We start from the raw sequence: 18,692 nt of genomic DNA on the forward strand, positions 1-18,692 counted from the left end.
GAGGGAAAAGGACCATGAGAAGATTGAGAACTACGAAGGGCGGAAAGATCAGCTAGAATAGATGCGGAATGTGAAAAGCGATGTGGTCCCTGTGATAGTGGGAGCATTATGGGCTGTGACCCTCAAACTGGGAGAGTGGCTCGAAGCAGATCCCAGGTACAACATCTGAAGCCTCTGTCCAGAAGAGTGCACTCCTAGGACCAGCTACTGCGCAGAACCCTAAAACTGCCAGGCCTCTGCTAGAGGACATACATGAGGAAGACATGCCTAGTTTTTTTTTGTTTTTATACATATATACATATATATATATATATATATACACACACATACTTGTCGACATTCCACTTGTTTGCTTTGTTTGTTGCTCAACAGCAGTCATCCATCCATCCATTAACTCCACTGCTCATCCTTTGAGGGTTCAAGAGGAACAGATCTAATCCATGCTAACAAGAGGTGGGGCACACAGGTCACCAGCCTATCACAGGGCTCACATATAGAGATACAGAACTATTCATGCTCACATCCGAACATATCTTTAGAGTCAACAGATAACATCCATGTTTAATATACATTAAACATATTCGTATACTGTTGTCACATCAGAGGAGCTAAATGATCCATTTCTCCATCAACAAATGTGATAGTACTGATACAATGGCCCCTGATTCAAAGCAGTGGCACTTTTACACTTAAAGCCCCACCAACCGTTACATTAACAATGAATCAAATGATTATTATGTGCACCAAACAGCAGACCGACAAAATAAGATGGTGGCTGTATTGTTTACTACCTAATTAGCCTGTTATTTTTTTAACAGGAGTTGGTGGAAACCAAACTGGAGCTAAAAGGAGGTTACGCTTTGGTTTTATATTAGCAAAATGGACATAGAAACAAGTACACCAAATTCCTGGTTCGTTTTGTAAAATTTGATTACAAAAAGATTGTAAACTCCTATCTGAATAACTTCAAAATCAAACATTGAAAATGTTGCTCCTCGTCATAAACAAATAGACCAAACCACAAAATGTTTCAAATCATCTTTTTTTTCCTTCTGATACATTTCATCACATTTTCCGTCCAAACATTTGTATCCTGCATATTCAGCATTTGTACATTAGCGTGGGAGAAAAGTCATTAATACCATTATCAAGCAACCTACTGTGGCACATGTAGATGAAAACACTTTGACCTTAAGTCCCAGAATTGACGTTGAGGTAGTAGATTTACTTTGGATTTGCGCGGACTGCACTGGACATAGACCATCTCGTGTTGCACATTTATGGAGCTGAAGTGATGCAGATTCTTTCAAGACTGGAGGAAAGTTTGGTGACTGCTTATCCTCGAACCTTTCATCTGGACTCAACATTGTCTGCCTGCCCCCCCCCCCAACACAGTCACACTTAAACACTTGACTAAGAGATTAAAAAAAGTTTCTTGAAATTTGTCAAAAGATGTAATCCTGACAATTTAAACATATTGTAAATACACTTAAATTGTGATGCAGTCTGATTAATATTTTTTATTTTAACTACAAAATCATGATATTTTATATGACGTTAGGAGAGGATGTGACCAAGCTATTGTAGATGCAGCTAGACAGGATTCCAGTGTGAGGAGACACAAGGTGCAGCAATAAGTGATAAGTTCTATGGGCCTGTAAAACGCACCGTGCTCACTAAGATCGTGGCTAAACATAAGGAGATACCTGCTGGGTTCGTGTTTGTTCATAGGTTTTGCTCTACACAGTCGTGCGTATTTGAGTTTGAACTAGGGTCTTCTGATTGGCTGTTAATGTGCATCACACAGTGCACAGTTGCTCCTTCTCATCATTCATTCAAGTCCTTACTCACTGACGATCCACGCCATTTCCTCTGACCATCACACCAGGTAAGAGCTTGTTGCCTGAGCCCCTGGCTGTTTTTGTTTGTACTATTCTTCCGTGTTATGTTTACTAATGATAAAAACAACCACATATAGTTGAGGTCACCTGTTTTTATTTAAAGACCCCCCCCCCCATTAAACTTTTGCTTTAACCCTACTTATTATATCACACAAGACACAGGTGAAATAAGCAGTGAACACCCTAGCTGAGTATAACTGTCTCACAATGAATCAGATGCATAACCTGTCATGTAGTATACTCCAATGAGATCATTTCATATTGTGATAATACTTTTTCATAATGGTATGTTTGTGACATGTACGCCGTATAGTTATGAATGATTGATTGTTTGATGAGATATCTTAACAAATTTGTTTTTTGGCCAAATAGTTTTGTTGACGTTGACCATGACTTCAGTCTGACCGGCTACAAAAGTTAATTATCTCGCAAGTAATACTTCTACCATGTTTCGAGAAAATCTGTCCCTGCTTTGTTTAGTTATTTTGTCCACACACACACAGACAAGGAAAAACTTAGTTTGAGCAGCTTTCCTGGGGTTCATGTACTTATGGGAACCAGCCTGGGTCTTTCCTTAGCTTATCGCTGTAAGCCTTAGCTGGGCTATCAGAAGAGATGCCAGGTGTAGCTAATTACTGGTATTGTGCAGGTTAAGTCAGACCAGAAGTGGTGATCTTAACCAAGGTTTATCTAATGTTAGCAGCACATTATGAACTTAAACAATATCAAGGCAATCCTGATACATTTTTAATGTCGTGCACAACGTTATAAACTAGGTAACCCTAGCGATACATTGGAGGATCCTGAAACTGCCCATCAAACTCTACTCAAAGCCACACAGATTCAAGTGGTGAGGACCACAGCAGCAGGGCTCAGCGCAGCAATGTCCTGCTGTGAGACTGTAGTGACATGCTATCACAGCTCGGCACAGCACGGCTAACGCAGACCTGAAATGGGCTACTGAACAAATACTACATCAAGATGTTTGGCATATATTTAAAAGTCCAGTGTATGAGATTCAGGGAAAAGGGATTTATGGGCAGGAATTGACCGTGAGATAATCCTGGTGATATTTTTAACTAGTGTGTTGAATCAACATTGTACGAATTGTTGTTTTCTTTACACCAGAGTGGTACCCTTTCATTTATATCGGGAGCGGTTCCTCTCCACAGAGGCCGCCATGTTTTTTACAGTAGCCCAAACTGGACAAACTAAACACATTTTGTGTTTGTGTGACAACTGAAGGCTGCCACAGGATCTCTTTCATGTTTGGAAGGGGAGGGTGGGTTGAGGGGTATTCAATTGCAACACACAAGTTCACCACTAGATATCAATAAATTCTACACTCTGAACCTTTAATTTAAAACCATTTAAACGGTAATTTGCATCGAAAAACATCTTCTAAGAATCTTCTGCTCTGTTAGGCTTGTGAGGGTTTTTGGGTATTCACCAGCTCTCTGAAGTACAGTGCCAAGAGATAAACTAGTTCACTAATCCACCCACTGTGGTATATTTATCCACTCATAGTGTGAGTAAAAATGTCGAAACATTGTTTTGATAAACAAAAAGATGAGCAGGGCGTCCACTGATTTAGAATCTAGAAGTGGAGGCCTGTATTTGCCAGGTGTGATATGCCAAGGTTTTTGTTAGTCATGCAGTCGTACATTCATCTTTGGAGTATCCATAGTTTACCTATAATAATTTAACAACTGAAAAATATAACAATTTATAACTAATATACATATACATACAATTATGTTTCCCTTGACATATTGAAGTATCCCAGCTGTGTGACTGCAACTGTAGCTTTAACACATATATAATGTAGGAAAAAAAAAAACATTGCGGACAGTAGATTTTTGGATGTTGCAGTTATAGAAACCTTACCAACATTAACAAGGACAGACAAAGATTTTACTGAAGTTACAAATTCTTCCAAGAATAAGTAAATTCTAAAATTGAATCCATGAAAACCCTGTATCCTAAAAAAGTTCACATACTGTTAGAATTGTCCAGAAGATTCACTGATGCAGTATTACATTTGGGGCAAATGACACTTGATTAAAAACTTTTTCTAATTTTAGAGCCATTTAAATTAGTTGGTATTGGGATGACAGGAAAAATAGTCAGAGAAAAATAGTTTGTTACATGTAACGCAGGTGCCTTGGTCATGGTTCAGTTTATGATTCATATTTCTTTAGTTATATTTGAGAAATTCAAATCTATGCTGGCCAACATAATTCAGTTCACTGCAGCTTGAGTAAGAAGAAGTAGAGAAAGTGAAACTTCTTCATCAGTTTCACAACATATGCTCTGCAAATTACACAACACAACGTAAAAAAAGCTACTTTTCCAACACCACAACACAGTAGCCAACTTCAATTACTTAAAAAGTCATAAAGATTGAACGTCTCTGATATTTGTCACACGTTTGGTAGATTTGCCATGAGTATTAAGGTCAATTTGATTGTGTTGCCTGTATTTTAACCACAAATTGTTTTTTTAATTATCGAAATGTTTTCTTAATTTCCTTTTGTTTTCTTGAGTGGCACTTAGCAAATATCTATCACCGATCATATATTTCTCTTGGTTAAGCTTAAATAAATATTGTCTCTTGAAAGAGTCAATGGACACGATGTGTTTTATCTTTCAAGCTCGTAATTAAAACCATTACCCCAAATATATATGAGATCCTTGTCAGTAAAAATGCTTCTCTTTTAATGGGTCCTACTGCATTTGGATACATTTAATAATCAAATTTGCATTTATTATGTATTCATGTAATTCTTCTCCAGTCAGGCTTGATACAGTGATACTGTTTGGCATGGTGTCCAGATGTTCAGCTACATGATAATCACAGTGTGTGGATAAACTGCACTGGGGAATATTTAAATGAAATACTGTGGAAATACAGCTGTGGAAATCCAGCTGTCTGATCAATTAAAGTTACAAAGTGCGGCTGGAACACACACAACCCACTGGAGATTTAGCTTATTTTCCCGATGTGATCCATCCCATTATGCATGGAGATTTGTCAGCAGTGTACTCGCCACTAGAATTTGAGAGAATAGAAACAGGGTCCTTTTAGAACTCACCAACCAGTTTAACAACCATTTCTATTCTAAAGGGTTTTCTGAAGAGCACCACGTCAATAACAACTGCGGAGTGAGAATTTCAGGCAGAACAGATGGTTCACCAAAATATTTTTAACATTAAAAGACCATTGTTCATTTCCTGTTCTAATTTGATAGTTACTGTTGATCCTTCCATAAATGTAACCTATTGGCTGTTACTGTTACCATGGCAACGAAGCTCATATAACCTTCGGAGTTATCACAAAATCTAACCAAGTCTTTTTCTTTCGTCATTTTATCAAATAGAATAATTGTACTGCTGATACGGGCCTCAGATCACTTATATATGTAATTTTATGGGCAAACAACATATCCTGTAATTTAATTTGAAGATGTGTCTTTGGTTCCCTCTGTTTGCCTACGGTTGAACCTTTAGGACGTCTCATCTACGTTTATGATCTTTGCTTAATAGTTTATTCTAGTCTTTTTTCAAGTGTTCAAGTGTTTCATTTATAACTATAGACGAATGAGTCATGGTGTTTGCAGTGTCGTTGCTGCAAATTTCATTTCATGTTAATTCACAGTCATTTCAGATGAACCTACCTGTGCTTTCAACATTTTTTCCATGCTTCAGTGACAAAGCTTTTAAATCTCAACAAGCCTCGAGTCCCTCGACTGTTGATTATAGTGGCACACTGAATTGAGCTAAAACTGCTGGATCCAAAGCATGAAATATCCCCGTTATGGTCCAAGCCCTGAAAAGAAAATTACTAGTTGGTCTTCTGCTTATTGAGGTGTAATTTTATATTTTACTGTGGAAATGTTTCTGTGCGTATACACCCTTGACTTGGTGACACATGGAAATGCAGCATTTCAAATGATAACACTGCCAAAACAAGGGAAATTGCTTTGTTACAATCACACAACTTTCAGTTAGGAAAGAGGAAGAACAAAAGTAAAACTACAATAACAAGTATTAATAATAGATACATTGTAATTGAATGGAACATTCTCCAAAAGCAAAATAGAGAGGAAGGTTGTTGGCCACCAGGTTTGTGCATCGACTCTTAAGCTGTTTAAATATGCAAAGTCGCACTAATTCAAGGTGAACTTGGCACCGGGGGTCTGGGTTCAATCCCAGGTCACTTGGCCCTTTTGAATACAGCTGGCATCACTGGTTGGTGTGAGGCCAGTGGGGGGATCATACCGTTGCCACACAATGACACTATTAGTAAACAAAAAGCCTTGTAAAGTGGAATTTTGCCATGACACACAGACAATGGGAGAATGATCTCTACTGTATGTAATAGAATAGCCCAGTCTCAGTAGGAATTACATTGGCATTGGATCATTCTGCACCTAATAATTGAATTTACCTTCATCGTCAAAGGACCTGTGTTATTATTTGGTCTTTTATAATGTTGTCGATAGTGTTACTTTAACCTTGTATTTACCATGACCACAATCTTTCCTAACCTGAGCATTGTTTAGTTGCCTGGTGCAAATAGTCTAGAAAGAGAATGTTAAAAAGCACACCTTCAGACATTCAAATAAAACAATGGTTCCACCACCATGCATGTAGCAAGTTCACCACCTCAATTTTCAATGCTAATATTGTAAAGATTTGCACATATTTTGGCTAAATATAAATTGTTAAGAAAGATGGAAGATCACATGATGAAGACGATACGCAAAAATCCCATTGCCCTCAAAAGAGCCTTAAATCTTCATAGCATGGACTGCACAAGATGATGGAAACTTTACTTTCAGATTCTGCTCTGTGGTGACATGACTGCAATAAAAAAATGTTGTACCACATCACAAAGGTTCTACTGGATTTACATTTGGTGACTGGGGAGCTCTCTGGGATTCAGTGAACTCACTCACTCATGGGCATGAATGGTCCTGACGTGCTCTTCTGCTGTTGTAAACCATTCACCTCAAGGTTTGACGTGTTGCTCTGCAGCCGACAGCGATAACACTTTTGACCACCAAAGTACTTGTCTGAAGTCAGTGTAGTTCAATGCTATTATACGGGTTTCAGCTTTTAAAAGGAATGGGAGTCGATTGTGTGCGTGTTACGCCCAAAACACAAGCAGGATTAACTGAGAGACTAAGACTCTGGACCATGTAGATGGTGCAGTGACCTCAGTACAATCTGTGCATTTGGATTTCACATGCACATTGAACGTTAAAGAACTCTCCGATACTGATATTATACCTAGACTTGTTTTTAAGTAGGACATTCATGCTCTTCTCTGAGGCTGCAGAAAGAGATTATGGAAAACACCAGCAATTGCCAATAATAATGTAGAGGTAGACAACGAAGCCTAAAGGGTCTATATGTAACTCATGACAAACTGTATTACTAAATATGAGTGGAAACTACAGATTTATATTGCACAGTACTTTGAGAGTATGTGTGAAATGTAAAATACACAATGTAACAAACATAAAAAGCCTTGCATGCGCAGCAACTACTATAAATGCACCACTTTTGTATTCAGACACTAAAATAAGTAATTCCATGCCTTCACAGTACTACAAACTACTACACAGCCTATGGACCTGCACCTCCCTCCGCCCTATTTCATTCTCTGTTCCCATCATGCATTTCCTCCATTCCCAGCTTGCTACACTGCATATGTCACCATTTTCCCCTGTGGCAGCTCTGCACCTAGATGGTGGGTGGTGATAGGGGGAGGCTACAAAACGAGGCTGCCTACAATGAGAGCAGGCTTGTTCTTTTGCCCATAACATTTGGACAGGGGTAGCAGTCTGAAACCTATTCTGTTCTCCTCTTTTTCCTATTTCCCTCTGCAGAGGTCCTTCTGCAGTGCTGTGGTGGACGAGCTGCGGGTTTCCCTCAAGTGCCAGCGCCGGCTCAAACACAAGCCCCAGCCACCTGTCATGGTGAAAACGGAGGAGGTCATCAACATGCACACTTTCAACGACCGCAGACTGCCAGGGAAAGAGACCATGGCCTAAAATCTCAATCACTTTCTCACCCTCTCTCTTGCAGTGAGGAGCTGTGCAGAGACACTGGGGAAAAGGGAAGGGGTAAATGGTAAGGGGGGACAACGGGTGGTATTGGCTGATAGTGGGGTTATTTCAAAGGTATAGCAGAGGTGCTTGGTTGTATATTGGGGAAATATCATTCTCGTTTCTTTAAAAATTTGCTAGGGATAAGAGCTTCAACAATATTTCCTGTGGAAATAACTTGAACCTGGGTAAATTGTCAGTGAGTTACCTCATTACTCTTAGCACCTTGGCAAGGCGGCAAAGGATTTTCAAAACCCAGGAGTTGAATAGGTAGTCTGGGAATAAATTTAAATTGGAACAGAAGTGGTCGATGAAAAAAATAAAGAGAAAAAGAAATTGGGCCTATCATCCTCTGCTGCTGCTCAGTCAGACTTTCACCGCACACTTCAAAAGAGGCTGGTTGAGCAGCCTCAAGAGCATCTCAGTAACGACGGGTGAGCAAACTAACGAGGGGAGTGGAGGGAAACGTCTGTACAGGATTTCTTTTGTTTTATTTTTCAAGAGTGGCGAAGAGACTGACCACAGCAGTTATTGAGTAAATGAAACCCAAAGGCCCCGAAAAACGATGACGACCTTGGCAGCTCCCAAAATGTACAGAAAGGCATTGCTTGGACGAATATGATATTGATTGACATCAGAAATGGATAAACTGTATATCATCCATCCGGCAATAAGTGTTATCATTTATTTGTGTTTCAGAGTACTAACACTTTGTCTTTAATGTTGGGGGGGGGCGGGGGGATTTTAAGATTTAAGATTATATGGTAAAATACAAGCAGAAAATGCAGGAGTAGGGCAATGTAGTGACCTGTCGATGTCCATGTATCAGCCAGTAGTCGTATGAGGAGGATTCTGTGGAAGTATACACACCCTTAATATCAACGAGGAGGAACCTTGGAATGTCTAAATTCACAGCAATCACACAACACACAAACTCTATTTATTCTAAGTATTTATTGTTTAATTTATGATAGTCATTATTTATATCTATGGACTGGATTTTCACTACTGCAGTAAATACACCTCAACTCTGTATCAAGTGTCCAGTTTCATTTTGTACTCCTGTGGCTTTATTTTCTTTTTTTTTGGGCAGCAAAGCCCCACATTTACTTGCGCAAATGCAATTTTTATGAAAAAAAAAATGTGTTTTTGTACGAAGAGAATCAAATTTTGTAATGATTTTTATCAACACAAAATGCTCCATGAAGAGTGCCATCCATGGCAGAGAGGGGGGTACTCCACACCAGTATTTCAGGAGGCTTTCTTAGACACTAGACAAAGCTGACACACACCTTAACACACACACACACACACGCCAATGAGTGCAGTGTGCACCCATTCTCCATGGAGCAGATTCACAGCAATTAGTACTGTTCTCCGGGCGACCGACAGGACATTCTGGTTAAAGCATCAGTGACAATGTTGTTATGGAGAGGAAGAGAAAAAAAAAGAAAAAAAAACTATTTTTTATCATGTAAAGGAATCATATTTAAAGAAAGATATTTTTACTTCACATGAAAGAAGAGTATTGATAATACTGGTTAGAGCCACTATACAGTGTACACACACAGGAAGGGAGGGAGGCTGCTGATGATGCTGATCATTCTACACCCCTGATTACTGATAGACTGCTAGAGTCCAGTGCTGAGCAACCGTGTGTAAATGGTTTTAAAAGGAAAAATATGTATTTAAAAAAAATCTTAAGAACACTTAACTAATTTTGAACTTGTGAAAACAAAATAGAGTGCACACAGTTTACCCTTTGAAGTTGATGCACAAGTTTAAAGAAAATAATAAAAAAAATATTCATAATGTTTCGTCATGTGTGTCTTTATTGAATGAAACCTAAGAATGAGAATGATTTGAATTCCTCTGTTGTATGGAGGTATCGGAAGAATGTAATTATAATGTTCCTTTTAAGATGCTAAATTATTGATGGCATGGAAACTGGCCTCTATTTAAATAACCCCACCATTCCAAATATTTTTAACAAGTCATTGGCAATTTGATATTTATATAAGATAAGTTCTAATGAGGTGAAGAAATTGAAAACAGCTGTATGGGCGTGACGGCCCTTTGACAGACAACTCTTCCGATGCTTTTGAAAATAAAGGTCCAAGAATTGTTACTTTGTTACCTCCACCAAAGAGGGTTAAGCTTTGGTCTGTTGTCTGTTGGGAGGATGAAGAATGTCTAAGGAAAGAACTCATTACCTTTAGTGGCAGTCTTGTTTAGGGAGTGGATCCTGAAACCTGGTTTCAGGAATGCGAGACTGGTTTCTATGAGTGTGCACAATTTTGTGCAGAACCAAATAAAAATCAGGATCTAGCAAATTTAAATGTTGTTTAATAAGGGGACGTTTTATAATCGGCCTGATGAGTAATATCTATCAGGGTTTGATTTCCATTTAATATGTTTGCTGACTATTTACAGCCTAAGTATTGGTCTATTACTAAATTATCTCAAAAATGTAATTACTAATGATTGGGATGTTTGTACCAACCCCATCTCTTCTAGCTCATACTTGAAGGGGGTCTATTAAGGTCAGTTTGGTACAATCTTATGTTTTGTCATTTTCTTGAATCAGTCAAATTAGTCAAACTTTTATTCCATACCTGAACACGTGTAGAATCACATCACAACACACTAGTTTACACGAAAACCACAGAACTGTCACACAAACATTCAAATCTTTTCCATCATCATCTAAGCTGGCGTTGATGCATCTCATGAATCCCATGAACAGGTTTCATTGATGGGGATTTGCTCATAAATTCAGCTCACTCAGCAGGATCTGAACCACTTTACAAGGTCACCCTGTAACCAATCCCTGACCTATGTCAGGGACACTGGTCAAAGCTAGCCATGACTCAGCATAATGGCAGCCAATCAGATTGAAGCCTCCATCCTCTTTGCCCGAGGTGGCACAGATCTGAGGAGAGGATGCTGTGCCAGATGCAGCCAAAGATTAAATCAAACACGTACTGAGTCGTCTGTTCCAGTGGTCTGCTAAGGATCCTGCCGTTATCTGCTGGACCTCAGAGTCTGCCTGTTGACTTTTGTCTGTGGCAGCACATTGACCTGGTGCTCGAGCTCCATCACTGAATCTCCGTGCTCGCTGACCTCTACTTAAAAGTTGGTGAGAGAGCAGGGCCGCTCCATCAGTCACAAAAGAAAAACAAGAGCTGTGGTATTTCATGGTCACTGCCAACTTAACGACATTATCACTCTCTTTTACCGCTCAGGGGTAAATTCTTACTTCAATATATCATGACAATTACCTTTATATTCTAAGTGAATCACAGTTTACGACAATGATGCTGTCAGTAATACAATAAAAGCTGAATGTACGTCTTACTGTAATGGACTATGTGCAGCCTACAACAGGATCAAACCAGGCTGTTATCAGAAAATATAAAAAATAAATATGAAAACAATTCAGTAAAGCCACAACATATCCCAATCTTTGTATAATTAAGTATTTTAAATTCCTTAAAGAAGCAAATGATCATAAATGATTCCATATAAGACTGTACCGTGGCCACAGGCAGGACCTACAGTATATCTCACTAAGCCACCAGCAATCATTACTCATAGAACCACAACTACATGCACAGGCCTTGAATGACCTGAAGTCCAACCATTTATTTGGTTACTTGATCTCCCACTAGTTTTTTTAATTTCATGTTATTAATACAAGTGAAATGAAACGTAAACATTTGATGCCTAATCTGATAATAAAAATAATTGTTTTATTTGGTGAGAATTAAAAGACCTTTCAAACTATATGTTACATGAGAAGTTAAATCTGTAACAATGTAAAATCACATCTTATAAACTACTAATAGATGTTGTATGTGATCTTTCTCTTCGTTACTTGTTACTACAAGTAACAGCTGCTGCCAAACAATGTACGTAGAAAAAAAACTTAAATATAGTAAAAAAATCAAGAGACCTTATGTGACAAATAGTGGAGTACTGATGGCAGACTGACTGTCACCATATTTGTCTTGTTGTCTACAACTCGAACAATTTGCTACTTCATCTCACATTCCCTTTTAGACCTCTGCACCAAGCGTCTGGTACTTAACCTCACCTTGGCTTATTCAATTTATACATTTTTAAAGGTTGCTTACAAATACACAGGGCTCAATTTAAAATGTCCAAGCATATGGTCTTAAGCTTAGTGACTGACACATGTAAAGCTTCCTTAGGTCTCTTGAAAGGCGCTGTATAAATTCAATTTATTATTATTATTAGGTTTATAAGGTTAGTACTTTGTCTCCTAAGTGAGGACTGGTGTGTTTTGGGTTCATGCAATAAACCAAGCATAGTGTCATCTCCTATTCCCTTAAAGAGCCAGGTGCACTTACACCTGGTGGATCAGGTTGTATTTACCAGGTTGGAAGAGAGAACAATTATCTGAGATTTGCTCAAGCAGCCCACCTGGGTGTAAAACAAGATGAATGCACACACATTGTGTGTCTGCCTATTTAAGTGCATAATACTACCATGATAATGAGTCTTTAACAAAAAGATAAAAGCGTCCCACTGACTCAGGAGCAGTTTGTTATAGCAATGCAACAACAATGCACCTGTCCACAGCAGATTTCAAGACCAACATGCCCTTGGGTGCATACTGTACATGGATGTAAGTACATTTGCTTTTCAAACAATGTTGGAAAGCTACCACTGCTTTCATTATGCGTGTAAGGAGCCATCGTTACTCTGATGGAATATGTCAATCATCTCTGTGGTGTGGTCAAGATGTATCTTCTACCAAATGCATTATTGTCTCAAGCTGTGTGTTCTGTAGCTACTATTAGAGAGATCCATCTTTTTCTCCACCAGTCCAATGCAATGTTTTTTTGCAGTTTTTCTGGGGTCTATTTTTAATTCACGCCTGTGTCTGTTTGTTTATTTTCTGGCACCAAATGAACGTGTGTGCACCGATGAGGGAGGAGAGGCAATACGGCTTAGACTGTGTTTATGCTGATTAGGAGACGCAGCTCAATTTTGGCACAACATTTTATTTTTTAAAAGCAGCTCATACCACATCTCAAAAGCACAATTTGGGTTAATTTGACAGAGGCTCCGACACAGAGGCACACCCATCCAAACACACCGCTCAGCCTTTTCATTCTACTACTACTTTTTATCAGGTTGATATATACATGGCGCTACATCCTGAGACCTACAAAGATTACCAATAATGTAATCCACATGAGTGTCCTCCTGCTGCTGCACCTGCTTGAAACCAGGAGCCGTGGTCAACAAACTGCGAAACAATTTCTTGACATCTCCTGGACACCCCCACCGATTGGATCCTCTCCAGTTGTCCCTCGAAGAGGACACACTCAGCCCCCGACTGGTTCATACATTTCAAATGTCCATGATGTGCTAAAAAGGCTCAGGTTGAAATGATAATAAGGATTCCTGTGGTAGACGGCTGCTTTTACTGCTTGCATCCCCATCTGCCTGCCCAGAGGTGGCAACAATAGGAAGATAGCAGGCACAGCTTCTAATACTCAACCCATGAAAATAAATCAATTGTGGTCTTTGACTTTGCCCGGAACACTGGAGATCAGCTGCACACACACACACATACACACGTGAATTGCTCTTCCTTATTGAGTAGATCATTACATTGCAGTCTGTGGTGTTTTGTCTCTTTCGTGTGCATTAGTTTCCGTGTCGGCCTCTCCATTATCATACACGTAGGTGCACTCAGATAGGATGTTGATCTTGGTGTCTCAGCTGGGTCGCCGGATGTGGGCGGTGGTGGGGTTGTGGGTGAGGACAGATAACCAACTCACATGCCAGATCCCATTAATTGGCTAATTATCATAGCCGTGTGGAGTGGCTCTGATGTGGACACCAGAGGCAGAGACTGTGTCCTTAGCAGCAGCAGCATCAGCAGGCGGTCAGCTGCTTTCATGAAGCCTCTAACAGGGCTGCAGCAGGACGACATCTTCACATGTTCACATCCAAAGTCAATGTTTGTCAGTGATAATGCAGCATAACAGCGATTTTAACTCGATCCATGTTTTCTCATTGACAGATAAATATCTTATTCTGTGATGTAAACACAACATTAGGTTATTGGCACAGTCAGTTTTTGGGCAGGTTGTGAAAACTGAGTATGCAATATTTCAAATCTATTTCCTTTTACAATCACAGCTCGGGGGCAGGGTCCTATAGTTGCTGATACAAGAGGAGGCACCACTAAAAAAACAACCTTTACCAATAAAACTGTTTCCTGTAAACTGGCCAGGTGTAACATTGACTGGCTGTGCAATAATACAACAAAGGGGGCTGCAGGGGTGAGGACATGACATTTAAGGAAAACACGAGGTAAAGAAATATGAAGAATGACACATTTAAAAACGGTATACAGAGTTCATAATTCTTCACGTCATCATCTGACAGACACTGCAGCACACATTCCTGGTCGATTAGTTTAATCACAAAGGAAGATAAAACAGTAGCTGCTGTACTAACTTGTGAATCCTGAATTATATTTTTTATAACTTATCTGGTTTGATGTCAGGGAAGCCTTCAAAGTCAGCACACATAATCAACACGTTCCCAGTAACACAGTCTTCTACGATGTCACATCAGCACATTTCAGTCTAAACTTTCTTTGGGGATTGATTTGTAATGATTAACAGCCTGTCAGCGACTCTTTTTCTAGTCTCTACAGTGGTGTGGGCCTGATTCTGGGGGTAGACGATTATTGGTTGTGTATAGATCAGTGAATAGGCAAAGGTCACTATAAAAGCTCAGATATGCTTGAAACAAGTTACTTTGTTTGACATTTACTAATTTGTCCCAAGGTTTTCTCCAAAGCAACTTAAAACTGTGGGACAAAGGGTGATGCATTGATCCCCTCATTGATTCCCCTCCTTTATATTTTCTCGACGAAAAAATATTCACGCTGCCGCAGGAATTAAAAAATAAATAAAACTGTAGTTAAAAATCTTGCCAATACATTAAGTGGGCGTGATAGTTGAGTGCTCGGTCTGAATTTAAGTTTAATTTGACTCTTGAAGATGGGTTCAGAGTCAGTTTTAGGAGAAGAACTAAGGTCACGGTTAGTACTGAGTCTGCAGAGGACCAGTAAATAAAGCAAGTCAAAACACAGCTGATCCATTTCTGACAGCTGGACTTGCTAAATATAAATAATGTATTTTCCGTATGCTTACTGGGTTTGTGTTAGAACCCCAAAGAGACCATGAAGAAACATTGGTAATCTGTTCTGTTTTCAACGAGAGAAATCTGAAGACACGAGAGGCTGGAGTTGCCATACTGATGAGAGAAGAGGCTGCTGTTTGATTTGGACAGACTCATGTGTGATGGAGTGGAGACATATCCGGAGAATCTCTGACGGCATGTTAAATCATAGGTGACATTCACAGGGTCCAGCCAGTCCTGTGCCAAAAACCACAGCAGCATCCTGGACTGTGTCAGTGAGAGGAAATGAAGCACACAATGAATGATGGTTTAAGTCAAGTTGTACTTATATGTTTTAGTTTGGATTTTTTTTTTAGGCTAATGTACTAATGTTGTTGCTGTTCTGGGTTGGTACCCTCATGGTTAAATGCACTTATCGAAAGTTGCTTCGGAAAAAAAAAAATGTCGGATTATGTAATGAAACCATCTAAATCACACACACTGCTGTGAACGATGGATAGGATCAGAAAGAAATGATAAAATCACCACATTCGGAATACAACACTGATAATAGTTACACATTTATTCCCTGAGCTGTTTAGGTGGAAATCTATTGTTAAAAAATAGAAAGGTTAGGCTGCTGTCTTCCTCAGTCCGTGTGTTACTGGAGATTATTGGCCCAGTAAATACAGGGCTGAGCGGTTTCACAGAGCGCGGTGAAAAGGGAAAGTCACAGGCATTTATCCGCTGCTGATCCCCACCACAGGAGATTTACAGACATAATCCAAAATTACACTGAGGGAGAAACACCCGAACCTTACAAGCCATGACCAGATTACACAGAGCGAGACCCACGGTGGACTAATGGAGCGTGACCAGATTACAGCGTGTGAGATCCACCTGTGGTGGGAGAAGCTCCAGGAGAGAGGTCCTTCGGGAGTGGTCACTTGTGAAATGTCCTTCAATGGAAGAAACGGACACCTAAAAAATGATACTGCTTTCACAAAGACTTCCAGAAAAGTTTGTAATACATTTACAAGATAAGTTTTGACCAAGAGAGGATATTGCGGCATATGTTTTGCATCAACCAGCTTTGTTAATAGAGACTTTGAGTCACCATTTTGTCTTATGCTGCTATTCTGTCACTATATAGATTGTGGACAGATTGGATTTTTGTTTTTTTTCAGGAGGAAGATTACTTTTTTATTTGAGAGTAGGTTGTCCTTCAAATAATTCATGCTTTAACATTTACTCTGATCTTCTTGGAGATTGTCAGGATGCCCTTAGCTCATCATGACAAAGACTGCTCAACCTCCCATAAATTCTGTATGATGAACATGTAGAAATGTAATATTTATGGCTGCTAAATCAGTGTCTCTGAAAGATAAGTCAATGTTTGTGATGGGTAATTTATTTAAAATAGTACTGTTTGTGTGTACTTTACCTCATAATTTGGCTGTATTTAAGTGAAAAATACTAATATGAACAGATTTTGTATCGTGTATTACATAATATTGAGCACCATAGTTTAAAGCAATGAAAGTAATGTAGACACCAGATTAACCTTTTATTTCTCTCGGGAGAGATTAGTATTGGGTTCTTGGTTTGTTTTTGACCCATATTGTCAGTGAAATATGTTAGCTACTAAGCATACTTAGCAGAGTTCTCCTGTCCAGATGTCAACAACCTTAAGATACATTTATTTGTCCCAAACACATGCACAGGCACACTCATGCAGGTAGGGAAACTTAACCTCTGCTTTTGACCCATCTGGTGCAGGACACACAGAGCAGTGAGCGACTACTCCTCCAACGGCGTTGGGGGAGTGCCTTGCTCAGGGGCACTAGACAGGGTAAGGAGAATCCTCTTGGATTTTTTGGACAGATCAATCCAGGTTCATCTTTTTGTTGTTTCTCCGTGGAGTCGAACCAGAGACAAACCAGAGACCTTTTCTGCCCATAGTCCAAGTTTCTGCCACTAGTCCACCGCCTCTCCTGTATGAACTACTTCAAGGTCCTGAAGAACTCATATTTGCACAGATTGTTTTCCGTGTGGAATGTCCTACCCCTCTCCTGTTGCCCTCGTAAAAGCCAAATGGCGAAATATATATAGGTTTCACATGCCTCCACATGGACTCAAACGTTTGAGCGGACAGAAGAGTGTTCACAATATACCAATGATAACCTGTTGAGTGAGTTACCATGGCACTGACAGTAAAAGATGTGATTTTTCTGCAGAATAAAAGAAAAGAACCCCCACCGCAAGGCAAGCTGTTTTATGCTAAGCTAGTCTAGCCACATTGAGACTTTAGTCCTGTAAACATGTAATGTAGATCATAGGGTTATCACTGCATCACTGTAAAATAATGTCATACTTCACATAGCCTATACAGATGCTACACACACACTCCCCTGCAGAACAGTGGACCCGAGTTCTTCCAGGCTTTGAATTGTAAGGCGTACAAAGTGCGACACTGAATGTCCCAGTGGGGGGCAGATTCTGTGCTAGAGGGACAATAAACAGGAGCGGCCTCACACTGTTTGTTCTATTAGCCAACAGCAGCATTACAAGCAAAGCTACTAAAAATGGGAAATCCATGTGTAAATCACTTCTTCATAATCTGTTACTGCAGCAACAAGCTCCGTCTGCCGCCAGCTGTGGGCTGAATGAAAACAAGCCAAAGCCATCAAGGCACCTCATCTATAATCCTTCCCCGGGAAACAGCTCACAATACAACACAGCACACACACGCACACAAAAAGAGTGTGTTTGTTCCACTGTAATCAATAAAGCTAGAGAATAGTATCCACTACTGCATGGTGCTGTGTTACCATAGATAGAAATTGGACACAATGGCAAGAAGTCTGGTCCCCTCTAAGGTCATTAGAATTAAACTTGAAGCAATATATTTTAACAAGTCTTGTGCCGAGATCATTGGCTACTTCAGTAACACATCAGTTGGAGATGAAGGGAAGTCAAGTGGTTCTGTGTGGGCCTTAATCACCGGTGGAGGCTCCAAGGTTCAGAATTGCCGGATTGTCTCACAATGAAAGAATACAACACGCATCAAACTTAGGGGAACAACGAGAACAAAGACAGGTCAGAATCATTTGTAGAAAGGAGATAGGAATCAGACATAAGGGACACTGAGAGGGAGGAAGAGGAAGAAGACCTGGTTTTAGATGTGTAATGTGTTGAGAATGCAAAGTAAATCATAAAGCTGCAAACATTTACAGATTTCTTAATCCCTAAAAATGGCCTGTTCTCTCTCAGCATTTGGTACTTTGGAGCTGTAGCAGGGAGGTGAGGAATTTTGTCTCAGATTCCGTCTCTTAACTACCAATCAACATCAGAGGCAAGAGGTGAAAAATTAAGACGATATTGCTCAATAAACCATTTAGTAGATACAGGATTTACTGTAAAGTTATTTCACGCTAATTAAGGACTGATGAGTTTGAATTATAACAAAACTCACACGTCTTATTTGAGCCAAAATTAGTTC

At 39.6% G+C, this 18,692-nt stretch overlaps 1 protein-coding gene across 2 annotated transcripts in view; it reads left to right on the plus strand.

Annotated features, from left to right (window-relative positions):
* Window positions 1-9,829, plus strand: part of grik2 (glutamate receptor, ionotropic, kainate 2) — a 217,797-nt gene extending 207,968 nt beyond the window's left edge. For both annotated transcript variants that reach the window (XM_053433343.1, XM_053433342.1), the window contains one exon: window positions 7,799-9,829. In XM_053433343.1, the coding sequence (XP_053289318.1) occupies window positions 7,799-8,046 (248 nt within the window). In that variant the 3' untranslated portion in view covers window positions 8,047-9,829. The remainder of the gene's footprint in view (window positions 1-7,798) is intronic.
* The last annotated feature ends 8,863 nt before the right edge of the window (window positions 9,830-18,692 follow it).

Source organism: Pleuronectes platessa, chromosome 10 (assembly GCF_947347685.1).
Source record: "Pleuronectes platessa chromosome 10, fPlePla1.1, whole genome shotgun sequence".
NCBI lineage: Eukaryota > Metazoa > Chordata > Actinopteri > Pleuronectiformes > Pleuronectidae > Pleuronectes > Pleuronectes platessa.